The sequence below is a fragment of the Colletotrichum abscissum genome (assembly GCF_030869225.1).
Source record: "Colletotrichum abscissum strain IMI 504890 chromosome Unknown Scaffold_4.1, whole genome shotgun sequence".
Lineage (NCBI taxonomy): Eukaryota > Fungi > Ascomycota > Sordariomycetes > Glomerellales > Glomerellaceae > Colletotrichum > Colletotrichum abscissum.
Window position 1 is genome coordinate 302,065 of NW_026850320.1, and position 18,501 is coordinate 320,565.

Below are 18,501 nucleotides of genomic sequence, written 5' to 3' on the forward strand. Positions count from 1 at the left end.
TGCGGAGTAGACGAGCCGTTGGATGCTGTCTCCCGCTTTTGCTTGTAGCGCTTTAGCAATACCTACCGTCGAATGCCCCTAATTCCCGAGGAAAGGAGTCGGCGGTGTAAGCTGTCCACGAGGGCATTTGATGCGGGGTCCCAAGACAGGTGCTGCCGGTAATCTCAGACATTGGAGAGGACTGAGGGGTAGCGGCAGGTCTCTGACTAGAGTCGGGTTTCTGTCCGCAGCTTCTGACAAGCGATGTCGGGTGCTGGGATCGAGTGCTGCCACTGCTGTATGAATACCTCTGCGTCATAGTGTCAGGATGCTGGGGAACCGTCTGATGGTTCGGACAGATCGGGGATTTCTTCTCTCGATGTGCAGTATGGTTGGTGTCCGGAGTACAGACGGCGGACGAATAAGAGAAGGATCGGAGCGATGGTGGTCAGCGGGCGCGGAAGAGCGGTCCTTTTGGTGAGGAAACTTGAAAGTCGGGTGACGTTGCATTGGAGAGTTTTGCTTCTCCAACCCCCCACGTCGCAGCGACTAAGCTACTGGGAAAGATGGTGGCCTCGGTCTCCAATCAAGTGGCTTTGAGGAGTGCTGATCACATCTTGAATGTGGTTGCCTTGCAGGAACGTATACGATAGAGACGCGAGTCTCTCAGTCTGCGGTTGGGCCAGCGGAACAAGGTAAGGTGCGGCGAGATCAGGGCGGGCAGGGCTTGATGACTAGAGCCATGGCGGCGGGCTTCCAGAAGATGTTGTGGAACATGCAGGTCGGCGTACTGGAGGCGGCAAGACGCGGGGCACACCGATAACGTACCAACGCTGCTGTACCCATCTGTTGGTTGGGAAAGTTGAGTACCAATATTCAACATTGACGGACTAAGTAAGGTAATCGAAGAACAGGCGTTATGACTGCTGACTATGCGGCGGGCCAGTCACATCGGCCGATGACTGACAGGAGGAATGGGAGGGGGTCTAAGTCAGACCTGTCCCCATGCCTTCAAGGCAATGCATCACTCGAAATGGAAGCTCGGGGTTGACTTGCGTACCGGGCCTGGCAGACAGGGGAGTGATGGAAGTGACATGGCGGGGCCCTGAATCCTCACCACAGTCCGTGTCGGAACAACGGCGGCCGAGTGAGCCGAGCGGGTGGTGCCGGGGCCCCAAAAAAAAAAAAAAAAAAAAAAAAAAAGCAGTGGCACTTGCCAATTAAAAAACAAGTTCCCAGGCCGAAAGATGTCATTGGAGGCAGGGTCGCTCTAGAGGAGTTCTTTCCGAGATCATGGCGCGCTTTCTTCAGCAACTGTCCAATCAAAGAAAAAGTTGCAGGAAAGAAAGCGCGGCCCGTCTTTGGGAAGACCCGAATGGGAAGGCTGGGTTTGCAAAGAAGGAAGCAATATGGGGAACGTACCTTGGGAAAAGGAAAGCGTCGGGGCAACGCGCGGTAACGGTGAGTGCCCTCTTACTGTGTAGATGGGGAGAGTACCTACAGGTACCTAAGGTACTGCCTACCTCGCTGGAATCAATTGACGGGATGCAATGACGGCCGCAGCGGCGCGCATAATGAGGCGGCGGCAGGCGCAGCCAAACACCTTCCATTCTTTCCGTTCCCTTGCCAGATGGGATTTTGCCGAGAGCCATTGGATTCCTGCATTTTACCTCCTTCGTTCCCTTTTCTGTGTGTACCTAGCAGTCGGGCAAGTTGTGTATGCATACTTAGGTATCCTGCACTTTAACTTTCTTTCGTTTTCCCGTCTTTCCCATCCCGTCTATGTACTTTGTCTTACCTTGGTACCTTAGCCGTATAATCCCCCGCCGACTGCACACCGACTCTCAAACCGCGGCTGGAGGGGCCCTCCTTTGACTGACAGAGCAAACAACAGGAGTAATGCCTGCTCTTCGGCTCTCTTGAACCAACAGCGCACACACGCAGACCAACAAAGCAGACAGACGTTCTGCAGCCCATCTGCTACCATCCTCGTCGCATTCTCATGCTGCTGGCAATACTGGCTGCTGTCGCCGCCGCTCTCGCTTCGCTCCTGGAAAACGACATGCGCCACTGACCGTACTGCGTCCTTTGCCTACGTCCCCCGACCCCCGATCCCCTCGGTCGGTGGTGAACCCCCGTCCACCTACTTGATTTCTCCATTTTACCCCGTTTTTTCACTCTGCCACCCCCCGTCCATCCATTCCAGCAACCTGGTGTGTTCCATCGCAGACCCTCTTTCCCAGTCCACGTCTCCAGTTTCTAGCCTCCTTCTCCAGTTCTCGCCTCATCTCTCTCCTCGTCACTTCTCCTCCTCTTCCCCTTCGCCTTACGCCGAGCTTCTCCCACAGCCTTGCCCTCTGCGGCTTGACATCGTCAACCAAACTCTTTACAAGCCGTCTCCAGCGTTTTGGAGAGACAATGTTGGATCCCTGTATCCCTACTGGCCCGGTCTTCACAGCATTATGAACTTGCGATTCCTCTACCTACAGAAAGCATAGGTAAATTTGGCTTCCGTCCTGCGCCCTCGGGAAGACGGGTGTAACGCACCACGACCACTGCCTTGGGACTTTTTCACAATTCTTCGGAGGCACTTGTGCTGACCATTATTCTTCCTCCAGGAGCCGCACATCCCCGAGAATCGCGCTCGTCCGCGCATAAATCCGATCTCCTCCACGTTGCCTCGACTGTCCCGAGCCTCCCGATTTTTCCATTTTCCAATATGCCCGACAAAAACGTGACCACGATTTCCTACGCCGCCGGCGCATCTTTGGCTGCCATTGCCCTTGTCTACGTCTTTGCGCCTACATTTACAATCGACGAGTCCAGCACCTCATCGTCACGTAGGAAAGGCGTCGTCGGCTTGCGCAATGCTGCAAATGATTGCTTCATCAACTCGACCCTGCAGGCCCTCGCGGGTCTCGGCGAGCTGCGCATGTACCTAATTCGCGAGACTCACCGCCGAAATATTGACGATGAAGGCGTATACTCCCAATTGGTTCAGCCGCCCGGCAAGAGCTACCCGGAATGGAAGATTGAGGGCATGCAACGCGGTCTGGTAACACAAGGACTGAAGGATATGCTTGATTCACTCAACGAAAGGCCCATCTACAAGAAATCAATCTCTGCGATTGAATTCGTGAGAGTACTTGAGACGGCATTTAGGCAGCGCATTAGTCGCCAGCAGCAAGATGCCCAGGAATTTCTCCAAATAGTGGCCGAGAGACTTAAGGAAGAGTACCACGCCGGCGAGAGAGCACGTACCCACGCAAGATTGGAAGCCTCACGAGCTACCTCGGTAGGTGCTTCTGTCAATGGCGACGCAGTGCAGGAAAAGCTGGAAAGGCTCAACCTGGCCAACGGCAATGGCGATGAGTCCTCCTCAGCATTGCCTACACCAACAGTACCCAAGATACAGACCAATGGCATACATGCGCCTCTGGACGAAGACGAAGGCTTTCCCATGGAAGGGAAATACGAATCCCAATCCGAATGTCAGACCTGCGGCCACAAGACGAAGCCAAGAGAGGAGTCCTTCTACATGCTGACGTTGAATGTGCCCCAAGTCAGCTCCACCACTCTCAGCTCATGCTTTGACGAAATCTTCAAGACGGAAATGATTGAAGACTTCAAGTGCGAGAGATGCCGACTGATTCATGCCGAAGAATCCCTCAAGAGCGATCTAGCAAACGCACAGAACGAGACTGAGAGGACCGCACTCGAGGAGGCAGTGCGCAAGTTGCGCCATGCAATTGACTTTGATCCGGAACATGTCCCTGAGGATGTGCTCCTCCCGAACATTGCCAATGCGCCCAAGCGTAAAATCGCACGGTCGACGCGCCTCACGTCCTTCCCCCGCATCCTTGCCGTCCATCTTTCGCGGTCCATCTATGACCAAACGTCGACCAAGAACTCGGCCAAAGTTGCCTTTCCAGAGCGATTGCCTCTTGGTGGCTTGCGCGATCGTCGCAACTACAAATTGTTGGGTCTCGTTACCCACAAGGGAAGCCATCATAGTGGACACTACGAATCGTTCAGACGACAGAATACGTATGCTCCGTATTCTAATCAGAATACCTTCCAGCCATCAGGCATCTACAGCAAAACGGCGAGTCCCGCCGCCACCCCACAGCCATCGACACCGCAACTCGATGCCATTGCTCGGGGAGTCAGTCCCGCCGTATCGACACCCGACCTTCTGACGCCGAGCTCCGAGACGGCTTCCTCTACCCGATCACTATCATCATCCGACGCTTCGCCGAAGGACCGAGTAAGGAAGAGAATTAGTCCGACATCTGCTCCACGCGACAGGCAGAGAGAGCCCGATTCGGCTAGCATCCGATCTGTACGGTCACTTACTGCCTCGGCGAAGAGCACCGTTTCAAAGATTTCACAAAAGGTCAATGGAAACAGCACACTGGGAAGCAGTCCGCCTCACTCCACACCAATGGCCGTAGTGCCTCGGCCTCCTGTCCACAAGTCCCGCAAGAAGCAGCCCGCTGATCGCTGGTGGCGCATCAGCGACGAGAAGGTCCGCGAAGCCAAGACGGCCGAGGTCCTCGATCTTCGACGTGAGGTCTACTTGCTATTCTACGAGCTCGAGAGGGATGACAGCCCGTAGAGCGAGGCTGGCAACGTTCCCTCGCAGCTTAGAACGTTGCCTCCCGAGTTCGAGCCGTTCCGGGCCTACACGGCCACCGCCTCGATGAAACTTACAATGCTGCGGTGACCTTGGCCTGCATACATTCTTGAGATTCCAATGTTTTGAACATATCACGCACATGCTCTTATGCGCGCACAAACTCACACAACGATTGCTTGGGGAAGAAAGAAAAAAAATGCATCGGCTGGCGTAATAGTCTTATTGTTTATGCATCTACATGGTGGGCAAAGCCGCGAGGAACCCCGATCAGCATTTGAGGTGGTTGTTAGAAGCATTTTTTTGCAGAATTGGCTTTTTTTTTGTGTTCTTATCAGGGGGGAAGGTAGAAACCTGGTTGTAAAGAGACGAAGTACATAAATAGTACGAGGGGCAAAGACAATCGACTTTGCCAGAGACAAGGTTGGATAAAGCCCAATACAGCGTCGCAAATCATGGCCAGAATTCTCTGTCTACCGTGCAGAATGCTCTCTCGACGATACCATGCACGCATACCGATTATTCTGGGGACCTTGACATCGATCATCACATTGCTGGAGATGACCACCAGGGTACACAGGATAGTGTGGAATCGACGTCGGTCCGAAAGCCCAATGTAGCCTATGAGGAAAGGAAACATAATACGGACTACCACGCGAATGGTACTCAATCGGCATGTTGCATGCGCAGCAAAGTTAACCTGACTTTATACGATTACTTGTACTCTACTCGGTGCTCATATATGCCGCGAAGTCGGGCTCACGGCCACATGAAGAACATTCCCATGCGCCAGTTCGCCAACTCTAGCAAACGTTTCCATCGAGACTGTCTTCCCGTCCCCTCACTGGAGGCGAAGCTCCTCACGCTAGAGACTCCATGCCGGTAAACACTAATTCCTCAAGCCCTTCCTCATTATCGATTTCCTCTCTCTCGTCGTACGTCGTAACTCATGATGACTTTTGCTGTCCCAAAATCTCCCCCGCAATCTTGGCCTGGTCCGCCTCGCTCAGCGCCGCCTGGCTGCGCACCTTATCCGCCTTCTCGGCATCGTACCGCCACAGACCACCAGTCTTGTCCGCGTCGCCCGTAGCAGGGAGACCAACGGCGCCACCGAGGGATTCGAGCACGGCATCGCCAGCGCCATGGCGATCAGTAAAGTATCTACGGTCCCAGGAGCGTCCCTCCGTCTTCTCCTTTGCGCGGAGGTCGCGCTGCGCCTTCTCAATAGCAGACTTTTCGCGGCTGACGAGGTCCATGTCGCCCTTTGCGATGCCGTCGGCGACGCCCTTCCAGGCGCGGCGGGACTCGAGCGGGTGCTGCTTCTCGAGGGGAGCGACGATGAGCTTGGAGGTTGGGTGCTGCGATGCGTCGTAGGTGTCGATCAGGGTCTTGGAGGAGTTGTGCTTTGCGGCGCCCTCGTGGATTTCAAAAGATTTGGTCCAGACGCCCGTGATGTTGTAGGCCACATCTTTTTCCTTGCCTGTCGGGTAGACGGAGGCAATGACGCTGTTCTTTTTGCCCGAGAGCCAGCCCTTGCCCGAGTAGTCGATCTTGGAGGTGTATCCTGTGGAGGAGGTGATGAAGGAGGTGCCCTCGAGCTCGATAAAGGGAGCGCCGAAGATGAGGCCTTCGATGTGGAGGGCGGGAAGGGTGATGAGGTAGGTCTCCTTTTTGCCATCTGGGGTCGGGATGGTCAGGACGGCGTGGCCGATTTGCTTGATGTTGATTGTGCGGCTGAAGGTTGCTTTTTGTGCGTTGTAGCCCTCGAGGTGGACGCCTGTGGGGAGATTGGTGATGGAGTAGGCTGTCGCGGGCGGGTGGTGGCTGGTTGCGAACGAAGGTCAGTGTCTTGTGCCCAACTTGGGGATTTGGAGCTCTAGAGTCTGTAGTATTTCTTGAGGGAAGAAGGGCTCTCTTACCTAACCTGCTCACTGATGAGCTCCGTCGTGCCAGCGTCATCCTCCCACTTTCCGAGGAAGAGCTCGCCGAGGAAGGGGTTGAGGGGCTTCTTCTCGTTGCCGTACTGCTCGCTGCGGGAGGCGTACTGCTGCTTGAGGGTGCTGATGAACCACTTTGTAACGAGCAGGGCGCGCTTGGCCGGGTCTGCCTCCTTTGCGGGGGCGGCGAAGATGGAGGGGTGCTCGCACCAGTAGGAGGAGAATTCGGTCAGGGAGGTGCTGGAGAGGATGAAGGGCGGGGCCGTCAGGGAGGAGAGGTCACCGTTGAAGGAGGCGATGGACTGTGAGAGGGCGGCGAAATGCCATTGTCAGCTGCTACGTTTTTCGTGTCAGGGGTGGGAGGGAAAGTTGGAAGACTCAGTAGCGAAGAGGAAGCAGAGGAAGGGCATACCTTGAGGAAAGCTCCCCAGCTGCCCTGGTTGGCCTGGGCTTGAGCTGATGTTGGGGTCTGGGCCGCCATTGTGGATTCGAGGGGTCGCGGTTGTTGGGTGTGAGATGTTGTGGCAGACTTGAGGCAGCTGTCGTCAGAGTTGTGAATGGCTTCGAGAATATAGGAGAAGAAGGAATAGGGAGTTGGAGGGTGCGTGTGTGTGCGTGTGGATGTATGTTGTGTCTAAGTTTCTCCCAAAAGTTACGGCCTGCAGGCGGGGTCTCTTGAAAAAGGACCCGCGTGTGGTGAGCTGTCTTGGACCTGTCTTTATGGGAAAGTGGGATGTCGTAGTGCCGCAGGGGTTGGGCGCCGCTGAATGACCGCACTCGCTGTGCTGGTTACGGGACCTGCTGCTCAGAACAGCTTTTGGCGGGGCACCCCAACAGCTGGACAGGGATTTGGGAGCTGCGATTTGCAGTTCTGGTGTCTGGGTTGGTCCACGGTAGGGCCAAACGGGAGGAATGTTTCCACTACCGATGAACGACAGGGAACCTCGAGAAAAGAGTTGGGAAATGAAGTCGATCCGCTCGGTTGGTTGACTAGGCGATGGAGACACAGCTATGAGAGCTGAGAGTGGTCCGTTTCGTGAGGTGCTTCTTGTTCGATTTCTTTATTTCGCTTTGAACAGTGAGGGTGTTTGCCAAGAGGATTGGAAGTAGTCGTGGAAATTAAATGTTGACCGTTAGAAACCAACGGACAGACCCAAAGGAGCTTTGCTGCTGTTTAATTCCATGTCCGAGGGGCAATGCGATGCGATGACGGGGCTGGTGGGTGGTGTGGGAAGCTGGTTGATAGAGTTGACGTCAACTGTCTTGTCGACCACCACTACCAAACCAGTTGGCATCCGTGGCTTCTAGACCAACTTGCAGCAATGCGCCGTACTAATTGCAAGAGGCGAAAATGATGGGATGGAGCGTGGCTTAGCTCGCGTCAGTGACTGTGTGTCCAGTGTCGTGTGCGCGCACATAATGAGACGGAGACGTCATCGTCATTGACGCCTCTCGCACTAAACCTCAAGGGACCTGGGACCCTCCACACCCGACTGGCACACAGTGACTTTCCCCGTCGGAAAGGCCGCTGCTGCTGCAGCACACCATAGGTTCCTAAGGTACTGTCCCTGCACGATGACAGCCAGCCCGATTCGTTTCGTGGGGCCCTGGTGCTCAAGCCACACACGTGCTCATCTGAATCTCATGGCTAAGCCACATGTTAGATGGGGCTGGTCCGGACCTGCCCTATGGAGCTCGGTCCTCGATCGGGCCCGAGTTGCACCCCGCCCGAAACCGAGCTGCCGGTGAAGTTGCTTCCCCCACCGGGGATACGGATGCGCCGTAGCATCAGATATAGTCATGTGGAGATTGCTGCCGGAGTCGTCAGTCTCTCAAAATACTTCAGCAATAAGCAAATGGGAACGTCTCATTGAGAAAGAAACGGATCGATACTTATTTTCGAAGTAAAAGCCTAAGTTACCTGCGCCGTCCCCCAAATACCGACCAAATGTAATCCAATTCTAACCGCCGCTACGCCTATGTGTTCCCTGGGTATCATCACGCTCTCATGTCTACCGTTGCCGTCTATCGCCACCCTTTCAACTTCTTAACAACTTACCTGTAGCTTCTCAACTTCGTCCGTGTTGATCCCCGAATAGTGCCCCTCTGTTTCCTCCCCAAGAATCATCCACGGGCTGAGCTTGCACTCCGAGGTGTGCTCGACCCAAGCCCACGCCAAACACTTGCTCCCCATACCCTCACACTCCTTCAAACACGCCTCTGCGCTGGTAACCGCGTGCACCATCTTCGCTCGCTCATCAATCCTCCCAACATAATCACGCCCAGTCCGCACCGGCACCCTCCTAAACTCCTCCACTGACGGCGCGCCATAAATCTCCCATAGCTGTCCCCAGAATACCGGACTCCTCTCGTCCGCAAACGCCCGTCCAACTTTCTTCATCTCAGCTGGGTCCGCCACCCCGTGAAACGACACGAGCGGCGAGCAGAATCGGTCCGCCATCATCTTGCTGATATTCGGCCTTTCGCCATTGAAGAAGTGGCTGTACCGCTCATCGAGGTAAACCCCGATCTTCTGGAACGCCGTTGCGACAAGCTTATCGCCCCACGTCTCCTCGAGCGAGTGCTCCTGCGCCGCGGCGACAACGTCCCGCCGAGAGAGGAGCTGTTTCGCTGCCTCGTGCGATATCACGACGGCTGATCCGCCGTGCGCAAAGCGGCCCTTGAAGTCGCCGACTGCGTTGCCAATGTACTGCGGCTCGTCCGAGTTCCAATGCGCGAGAAGGAGGCGGAGGGAGGATTTGACGAGGTAGGTGTCGTCGTCGACGATGACGTACCATTTCTTTGGCGGGAGGTTGTCGTAGATGTATTCGAGGCCCCAGATGAACTTGTGCTGCTGTCAGTACGACGCTCTCGTTGCCTTGCGTGCGCGAACACGCGGGGAAAACAAGGAGGGAGAGTATTTACCTTGAGCGCATCCAGATCCCACCCGAAACTCTGGCCAATCTCAGTAGCTTTGGCATCATCCCCTTTTTGCACGGCATCCGTGAGGGCGAGATACTCCTTAAACTTGGGCGCATCATGATGGGCCCTCATCTCCGGCATCGCCATGACGCCGCCAATGGCATCGTGCACCTTCACCCCGGCAATCGTCCCATTCTCCCGCGGCGTCCAGTCGCCCACTACCACAAACGCATCCTTATCCCGCGCCGTGAGGTCAAATGCCTCAAGCTGCGCCACGAGCCGGTGACGAGTTCCGTAGCCCGTCTTGATGAGCAGGCCGACGTCGGTGCGGTACTCGATGGGGAACTTGGCGGGCTCGTACAGCCAGGCGTCCTTTTCGGTTCCCGGGCCGCGCCACCAGTTTTTGAGGCTGGCGGTGTTGAAGCGGAAGGCGAGGACGAGGGGATTGTCGTAGGGGAGGACGAGGAATAAGAGGGCGTTGCCGATGAGGAAGGCGAGGAAGAGGAGGATGAAGAGGCGTCTTATGCGTGGTGAGGGGAGGAACATGGTTGTTTTTGTTTGGCGACGGATGTGATTGGGCGGTTTTGGGTGTGGTTCGTGGTGAGGGGGTGGTGGTGTGGTGAGGTTGTCATGAGGTGGTGGCCGTCACGCACCGGCGATTGGGTGGCGGTTGTTGGTGATGCAGGTCAGAGTCACATATGCAGAGCCGCGGGAAGGAAGCAGAGCGCGAGAGAGTTGAAGATCCGGCGATGGGAGCCAGGCGTGATGTCGCAGGACACACGGGATCTTGATCGAGAGGGAGGAATGGCTGCCAAGGGAGCGTTCGAGTGACGTAAGCTATACCTTTGCGTTGTGGTTAAGTGAGAAGCAACCGTCGTCAGCAGAATGAGGCTGATGTGGTGATGAGGTGGGTTCGTCGTCGTGATCATTGAAGAAGGTGGAAGATGTCGCTTGAACTCATTGACGGGGTGGATAGAATGAAGCTATCGCGATGGGTGTAGATGCGGCATTGTAAAGTTGAGATGCGACAAAAACTCTAGAGATGTCGTTGAAGGAGTGAGAAACAAGGTCGCCACGCCAGAAACATCATTGGGCTTGGTGGCTGCAGGACAAGGCCGGTTAAAGAATGAGACCAGACGACTGAGACGGCTAAGAAAAAAAAAAGACAACACTCGAAAAGCAAAAAGGCCAAGCGCAAAGCAAACTCATGCGCGCCAAGGTGTTGCACCCCATCCAGTCCCCCTCATCTGGCCTGAATAAGCCGCGCGACCGGCAGACAGCGTTGCGTAATGGTCTATTGGCTGGCAATGGCTGGGTGCCTGGCTGAGCCAAGAAGATACCAAGAGCACACCGCGATGGATTCACTAGCAAAATAAAATGAGTGCCGTTTTGCCGTGCTGCGTGGTTTTGTCTTGGGATTTCTTGGTGCTCTTGGAGACTGGAGTTGCCGTGGGTGGCCCTGGACGCCCAGCAAACCAAATTCGGCACAGCCCCAGCCGAAGGGATAACACCAAAATGGCAAAGGGTCACACCATGAAGCGGATATGTCTTGAAGGACTTGCGCGTCTCATCTCCATGTCTGGTCGAAACGCGCGAGACCCCTTCTCAGGCCATCCTCAGAATTGGAAGAAAAAAATTGATCTGATTGATAAAGGCGACGTACGTACTTCGTCTGCGTTCCCCTCCCCCTCATCCCGATGTCGACCAACAGAGATAACCCCTCCACAAATGCCCCTGTTTTTGTTTTACGCCGTCGCGCTTGGTTCGTCATATTGAACCCTGCTCGATTCATCCCGGGACCTTACGAAATGATGCTCTCAACGGGCTAACGCCCAAAAAGTGACAAGTTTGGGTTCGTGGGGGTTCCACAGCCAGCCCCCCAAACTCCCGTTTTCAGGTGTACCCAGTTACATCGGCACGATCGGACATTTCCCCGGCTAGAAGACTGCTCCACGCCGCCGATCACCATCTTCGGGCCAGCCCGAGCTGTCACTTTTTCCTCTGCAACGTCAGCATGTGCTCAGTTATGAATATCTGAACCATCAAGTTATGCTTCTTTACGTTGACAGCCATATATCGATATTTTCGTGACTGTGTCGGAAATGCTCTCGTCCCGGATAACCTTGCCCAATCAAAAGCCCCAGTGAGAACCCGATATACCCGAACATGGCCAGAAATCTGTACTCTGGCGGTGTTCCAACGGGCATGGGATTCTATAAAATACAACGGTCAAGGCTCCTAGGACGCATCTCACTGCTCTCGAGATAAAGACTATGCCATGCTGCTCAATTCCGGAGCCGTACGCAGTGCTAAATGCGTATTGCAGCACCAGCTCTTCCGCTTCACGACGGCAGCTCCTATCACTGGGATATTGTTTGTTCGCGGTTGTGGCTGCGTGAGAGAGCGATGCAGACGTCCACCAGCCTTGGCCTAGGAAACGGCATTATGATGTACGTGGTCGAAGACAGAGCATTGAGATAGTCAAGCTGCAAGAGATTCAGAGCCCTACGAGAAACCGGGGGGCGCATATTCCGGCGAAGCTGGGGCAGAACCTCACGCCGAGAGTTAAGGGCCCATCCAGAGAGAGACTCATGAGACGCGGTGCCGGCCAACTTCCTCCAATGATGGACCGCCAACGACAGGACTCAAGCCGAGGGTGAAGACGCACATTGGTCAAGGCACGATTGCCTGCATCAGGGTCAAGCCAAACTCCTCGAAGAACTGGACACGCGCGGGAATGAAGATAGAGATTTCCAAGCTTCTGTTGGGTTTTTAGTCAATTGGCCTCCCCCTTTTACAATTCGAAAGGGCTGGATGACGTACGCAGTGAAAACAACCAGGGACAACATGATGACTTTTCTGATCTTGAACTTAGGCGCCGACCCCATGTAGTTATGCGTAATCTTGCCACAATCCCATTCCGAGTTATTTTTCTCATGGTCTTCTATCCAGCTTCTAGTAGCTTCATCGAAACCACCTGATGGTGGCCCTTGTTTCTCGGGATTCTGCTAAGGGTGATTTTGGTCGGATTCTGGCGAAATTAGTCTGCTTCGTCTCACACTAAGATGCGGCAGCTAGATTCCCGTAGATGCAGCAGCCGCGAAATAATCAGGGCTAACTAACCGAATACCAGATTGGAGTCCGTCTAAGATACCGGCATCATCGAAGAACAATTGGCCGTTGATGGTCCCGACACTGGTTATTTAATGGTCTTTTCCGGTGTCCTGAAAAGAGCTGCACTGCCGAAGGTTGAAGCACTGCAGCTTTTAGGCATCGCGCATCAAAAAGCTTCTGAGAACATCTCGGATTCGAATATAGTGCTTCTAGAGGGGACAGGTAGGTGCAGATCCATAGAGACGTTAATGTCAAGGAACATTGGTGAGAATGTCACCGAGCAGTTGTGGAAAGAGCTGTCCAGTACTTACACAGTACGGAGTACCGGGGCCGCAAGGGTTCTCAGGGCACGTAGCGACAGGGGTAGGCCCCTGAACGCTTGACCGGGGATTTTGCTCAGAGCCTTCCGTGACTTGAGGCAAGCTCCATCATCCCTGCTCAAGCTTCCGGTCCGTCTCAAAAAATCGTCGAACATTTCCACATTCCCAAAGCCCGCACCAACATCGCGCGATGCGAGCCTGGAGCCATCACAACCGTCGTTGATCATGTCCCCGACCGAAATCACAGCTTCGACAGCACCGATTGCATCGCCGGCGGCTGCTGTACCGATGGCAGCTCCGATCGCGGCACCGACAGCAGCGTCGTCCGGCCCAGCCTCGATCTTCAACCTCGATGCCCTATTCAACAACCCCCTCTTCGCCGGCGGCATCGGCCTCGCGAGCTTAGGCGCAGTCGCAGCCTTCGGTCGCAAAGGCGTCGTCGTCGCAGCCGGAGCTGCTCGCCGCCGCCTCCTCGTCAATGTCGAAATCAGCAAGCAGGATCCAGCGTACCCTTGGATTCTCGCGTGGCTGTCGCAGCCGCGCGAGCAAGCCGGTTTCATTGCCTCGCGCATCACCCGCATCCACAACCTCTCCGTCTCGACGACCACTACCACCCAGCGAGGTGCAAATAGCCCGACAAATGCGCACTTTTTCCTACAGCCTGGGTACGGGCGACATATCGTCAAGCACAAGAATGCGTTCATCGCAATCAACCGCGAGAAGCACAACACGGCCAACATGAACACGGGCGAGCCTCACGAAATCGTACAATTGACGACGCTGTGGGCGCACCGTCACGTCTTCGAGGACATATTTGGTGAGGCGCACGCGCTGGCGGCGAAAGCGAATGAGGGCAAGACGGTCGTATACTCTGCAAGAGGCATGGAATGGGCGCCGCTCGGTGATCCTCGGAAGAAGCGACCTCTCGCCTCGGTTATACTGGATGAGGGCGTGAAGGAAGGCATCGTGGACGACGTCAAGGATTTCTTGGGACGACAGCAGTGGTATGTTGACCGCGGTATCCCCTACCGACGTGGATACCTGCTGTTCGGACCCCCTGGCAGCGGCAAGAGTTCCTTTATCCAGTCTCTTGCTGGTGAGCTGGACTTTAGCGTGGCTATGGTCAACCTCAGCGAGATGGGTATGACGGACGACAAGCTGGCATATCTCTTGACGAAATTGCCCCGCAGGAGTATTCTCTTGCTAGAGGACGCGGATTCGGCGTTCGTCAATCGCCGGCAGCGCGATGCCGATGGCTACAGCGGCGCTAGTGTCACCTTCTCTGGCCTGCTCAATGCTCTTGACGGCTTGGCTGCCGGCGAGGAGCGCATCGCGTTCTTGACCACGAACCATATTGAGCGTCTTGATCCGGCGCTGATTCGACCGGGTCGAGTAGACATGATGATGCGTATCGGCGAGGCGACTAAGTACCAGGCAGGTCTGATGTGGGACCGCTTTTACGGCGACGTGGACACAGACGGTGCTGGTCGGGAACGATTCTTGCAGAGACTGGAAGATCTGGGTCTCTTTGGTAACGGCATCGGGGAGACAGCGAACCGGTTCACGAGTACAGCTGCGATCCAGGGCTTGTTCTTGTTCAACAAGAATGACATGCAGAGCGCGATTGATATGGCTGAAGGTCTTATCCCGCGCAAATTTGAGGCTGAGGATGCGATTCCTGAGGGAGCCATAAAGACAAAAGCCTAAAGATGCCTATTAAAGATATGAGAGGCCCATTGAAGGATGTTAAGTTTTGTAACACCATGTATAAATCATCTAGACAAAATCTGAAATGATACCCATGCCCAACACTCAGCCTCGATACACATAGGAACATAGAAACCACGGAGTGTCCGCGTGAAGAGCCACAAGCGCAATTACACCAATCACCTGTCGCCAGCTCCTTCTCTGTTGCTCTTACCGCTTGTGTCTTGCCTTATCTATTCGCTCTCAATGCGCCTTCCGTTGCAACGGCTTTTGACCAACACGTGCGTCCGAACGGTTGGAGAGAAATTGGCACCACTAGTGAGTCAGCCCGGTCAGCCGGTTCACTTCTAATATCGACAGCAGCTACTGAACATCGACAACCTTATTTCTTTCCAATCCAACATCTCGGATTCTTCTCCACCATTTAACGTCAGCGATTCCCTGAATACATTGCCTCTCTTGGCGATTCATCAATCAGAACGCGCATCCTTGCAAGAATTTCGGCGGCGCAAGAGATCTCCAGGCACTCACAGCACCAACCGTCCGAACCATTAACCCCGCAGCAGGGATCTCGCTTCTAGGCGCATTCCGTCTCGTTCAGGCGCTAGGCATCCATCCCAAGACGCCATATCAATCCTTCATCTCAACCTAAAGTTTTTGTCAACTTCAACCGTCAAGCAGCGTCTCAACATCAAACATCACGATGCCGCAGAGAAACCTCTTCGACTTCGCTTTTTCTAGGAACGGCGGCGGAGTACAGAAGAAACCTCGCTCGCCAAATCGACAGTTCCCCACGCAGTCATCATCATCAGCACCAAGCCCCTCATCCTCGTCAAAACCCGCCCAAAAACCATCAGATCGCTCAAGTCCATCACTCGCCGCCGTCGCAGCAGAAACACGCTCCGCGCTTCCCCAGATCCTCCCCCACCTCCCCAACGTCAACGCCTCAAAATCAGAAGATCTGCACCTGGACTACCTCCCGCCTCTCAAGACCTCAGCTTGCCCGGGACACACCCCGCGCGCAAAGATCAAGATCGTCAACGAGGACTCGCTCAATGCGGCGATCGAACTCGCTGCGCGCCGACCTGATGGCGGGCGTGTGGCTGTGCTGAATATGGCTTCAGATATCCACGCCGGCGGCGGATGGTTGAAAGGTGCGATTGCGCAGGAGGAGGCCATGTGTTATCGCTCGTCGCTTTATCTCAGCTTGCATAAGCGGTATTATCCCTTCAAGCGCCGCGGGGGACTTTATACGCCTGATGTGGTTGTCATCCGAGGTGATATGGCGAGCGGTCACAAACTTCTCGTTCCGCGAGTCGCGTATGGCGATTTACCTGTTGTTAGTGTGCTCAGCATTGCGGCGATTCGGAGACCGGAAGTGGTGAAGCGGAAAATCTCCACGCCTGCTGGGGACGAAGAAGTGTATGAGTTTGCCAAGGAGACAGATCGCACGCTCACGATGAGTAAGATGAGGCTTTGTTTGAGGATGGCGGCGAGTCGGGGTCACAGTTTGCTGGTGCTGGGAGCGTTGGGGTGCGGTGCATTTAGGAACCCTCCTGAAGAGATTGTCAAATGTTGGCTTGAGGTGCTGGGCGAAGCTGAATTTGGGGGTGGATGGTGGAGGGAGGTGTGGTTTGCGGTCTACGATCGCAAGAATGAGGGGAATTTCGAGGTGTTTGAAGATGCATTGGGCGGTCTTCGGGTTTAATGGATTTCGATAGCGCCAGATATCTGAAGTATCGCGATGTTTCCACCAGAGACAAAATAGCGTTCAAGTTTCACTGTGGGTGGGTGACGCCTGGTCTACAGGGCATGTTGGCCCAATCAAACATCTCATAGAATGCAGGGTGAATGCGATTAGATTTAAATGCATGTTGCGCCGTTTGATGGGAAGATAGCGACGTGAAGACTGAAAAGTGTTTCTACACTCAAAGATCTTGTCTAACAATATCCAAACGCCTGAAATGCTGTGTTTCTGTGGTCGTAGCGTGCGATGCTAGTTTTGGCTTTTGTCCGAATATTCCGGCCGACCGTCCCGTCCAAGTGGGGTGCGGCGCCGAAGGGCTGTTTCCACTTCCCCAAGGTTGGTATCCGAAGGTACCGCGCCGAGTGCGACCGAGCCTAAATCTAGCGGTGGCATGCAGCTCCTCCTCTCGCATTGTTGGTGATGTACAGGTCCACCTACAAAGGAGAACCCTGTAGATTGCCAATATGCGGGCTTATAGGCCTCGACGGTTCACCGTGACCCTCGTGTACTCCATCATCACGCGCGTTCGTGAGAAAGATTCTGATGCGTTCGTGGTGCTCCGGTCAAATTCGAGGGGTGTAAGTGCGAAAAGCTCGTGGTAGGCATCGGAGCCAGGTATCCACCGTGTTTGGATCTGAGCGAGCGAGGAAACCGCTGGCGCTATTGAACGACAAGTCAAAGGTTAATATCCTTATTTGTACAGGAATCGGTGTAGGTGAGAAGAGATCCAAGAAAATAGTACCTGGAAGCTCAGTGCGCAGCCGTTTTTGACGCATGCATTGCAACATTTTGAATATGATGGGGGGGAGGGCGATGAATAGAGCGACAAGAGCGATGACGGCCTCCGTGGATATGCCCATGATCAGGGCAGCGATCCTAGCTAGGAATCCTGACTGTTGAGCCAATTCTGCGCCTATACGCTGCAGCGCGCAGTCAAGACCGTAGATGTAAGAGCAGGAAAGGGAACACACATGGAGTTTGAGCAAGTTCGTTCGTCTTTGTATCGAAATCCAAACCCGAGTTGCGACACGGTCTTCGACGCCCGCATGCAAAAGGTCAAGAAGGGTTGGGGTCTCAACGGGCATCTCCTTCACATTTGACGGCGCCGCTTCATTAGCGGGGCTCGACCGGCCCGTTGCCGGTCTAGCGTACAATGTCTTCGCTCAGTGGCCCGTGTGGCCAGTCAACTCAGATGCCAATCAACTCTCGTGTAGCTAGTTAGCTACCCAGATATGTAGGTATCTCATTCCCTAACAATAAGACTTGCCATCTTCCATCTTACTCGTCCTCACCGCAAGGATAACCTCTACACGGCGGGACGACACAAGGAATTCAGCCCTGCCCCGTTCTCCCTTCCCTGGCTGCATAAGGCCGATAAGTGGTCGCGCATATAAGTTTGCGCTTGATCACCCTTTCCACTTTGCAGACACGGTCGGGCTGAATTGGCCATGTGCCACCACCTACATAGTACTTTTGTGCAGAGTTGCTAGTCATTCGCCTGGGGGTATACATAAGGAATTATGTGTATCTGCACGGCACGTGATCGGCTCTGAGACCCATTCAGCGCTTGCAGTGAGTTGATCAGCATGTCAGCCTCCGTCTTCTAGACTTTTGGTCCTTCGAAGGCTACGTCACTCCCATTTATCCAATCAAACCTTACCAGCTTATAAGTGATCCAAGCTGCTCTGCTCTCGGAGAATCCCTGCAAATGTGAGAAGAAGAGAATAGCAACGCAAAATTCATGTCGATGCGTGACAAGATACGTAGTAGCGAAGTCGAGATTACGCGCCACATAATCCGGAAGCGAGTGGGTCAGACAATAACAGCAGATGTCCTGTTTGAACATAAGAAGTGTTTGGTGGTCACAACATGGGTATCGGCATGGACTGTAGAGAACGGTTGCCTATCAGAAGGAGGAAATAGGTAAGAGGCTCGCTCCGAAAATAGGGAGTATGAGCGAGGATCTTGGTGATTATATAATCGAGATTCCGTATCGTGCGGTGAGGTTATGGTGAGTTGAAGCCATCACGACAAGAAGTCATGGTCAAACTGCCAGATCTTGTTCCTCTGCCATAAACAGGCTCCGAGATAGGTTTGCTCGAAAATGTGATTGAGATATTGCCTGGAACCGCGATTATC

General features: G+C 54.4%; 6 protein-coding genes across 6 annotated transcripts; 3 read left to right on the top strand and 3 right to left on the bottom strand.

Annotated features, from left to right (window-relative positions):
- Positions 1 to 2,698: 2,698 nt before the first annotated feature.
- On the top strand, positions 2,699 to 4,597 carry CABS01_02038 (ubiquitin carboxyl-terminal hydrolase; the record flags this gene model as incomplete). Its single annotated transcript, XM_060535417.1, has 1 exon — positions 2,699 to 4,597. One exon carries the CDS (start codon positions 2,699 to 2,701, stop codon positions 4,595 to 4,597), a length of 1,899 nt encoding a protein of 632 aa, XP_060395722.1.
- A 965-nt stretch (positions 4,598 to 5,562) lies between these two features.
- Positions 5,563 to 7,186, bottom strand: CABS01_02039 (oxysterol-binding protein; the record flags this gene model as incomplete). Its single annotated transcript, XM_060535418.1, has 3 exons — positions 5,563 to 6,439; positions 6,535 to 6,854; positions 6,965 to 7,186. Coding segments are annotated over 3 exons (1,419 nt in total), but the record flags the coding sequence as incomplete, so codon positions are not given.
- A 1,413-nt stretch (positions 7,187 to 8,599) lies between these two features.
- Positions 8,600 to 10,020, bottom strand: CABS01_02040 (glycosyltransferase family 31; the record flags this gene model as incomplete). Its single annotated transcript, XM_060535419.1, has 2 exons — positions 8,600 to 9,403; positions 9,478 to 10,020. 2 exons carry the CDS (start codon positions 10,018 to 10,020, stop codon positions 8,600 to 8,602), a joined length of 1,347 nt encoding a protein of 448 aa, XP_060395724.1.
- A 2,127-nt stretch (positions 10,021 to 12,147) lies between these two features.
- On the bottom strand, positions 12,148 to 12,580 carry CABS01_02041 (major facilitator superfamily transporter; the record flags this gene model as incomplete). Its single annotated transcript, XM_060535420.1, has 3 exons — positions 12,148 to 12,237; positions 12,312 to 12,479; positions 12,536 to 12,580. Coding segments are annotated over 3 exons (303 nt in total), but the record flags the coding sequence as incomplete, so codon positions are not given.
- A 553-nt stretch (positions 12,581 to 13,133) lies between these two features.
- Positions 13,134 to 14,615, top strand: CABS01_02042 (uncharacterized protein; the record flags this gene model as incomplete). Its single annotated transcript, XM_060535421.1, has 1 exon — positions 13,134 to 14,615. The coding sequence occupies one exon, from the start codon at positions 13,134 to 13,136 to the stop codon at positions 14,613 to 14,615; it is 1,482 nt and encodes a 493-aa protein (XP_060395726.1).
- Positions 14,616 to 15,318: 703 nt separating this feature from the next.
- Positions 15,319 to 16,323, top strand: CABS01_02043 (uncharacterized protein; the record flags this gene model as incomplete). Its single annotated transcript, XM_060535422.1, has 1 exon — positions 15,319 to 16,323. One exon carries the CDS (start codon positions 15,319 to 15,321, stop codon positions 16,321 to 16,323), a length of 1,005 nt encoding a protein of 334 aa, XP_060395727.1.
- Between the last annotated feature and the right edge of the window lie 2,178 nt (positions 16,324 to 18,501).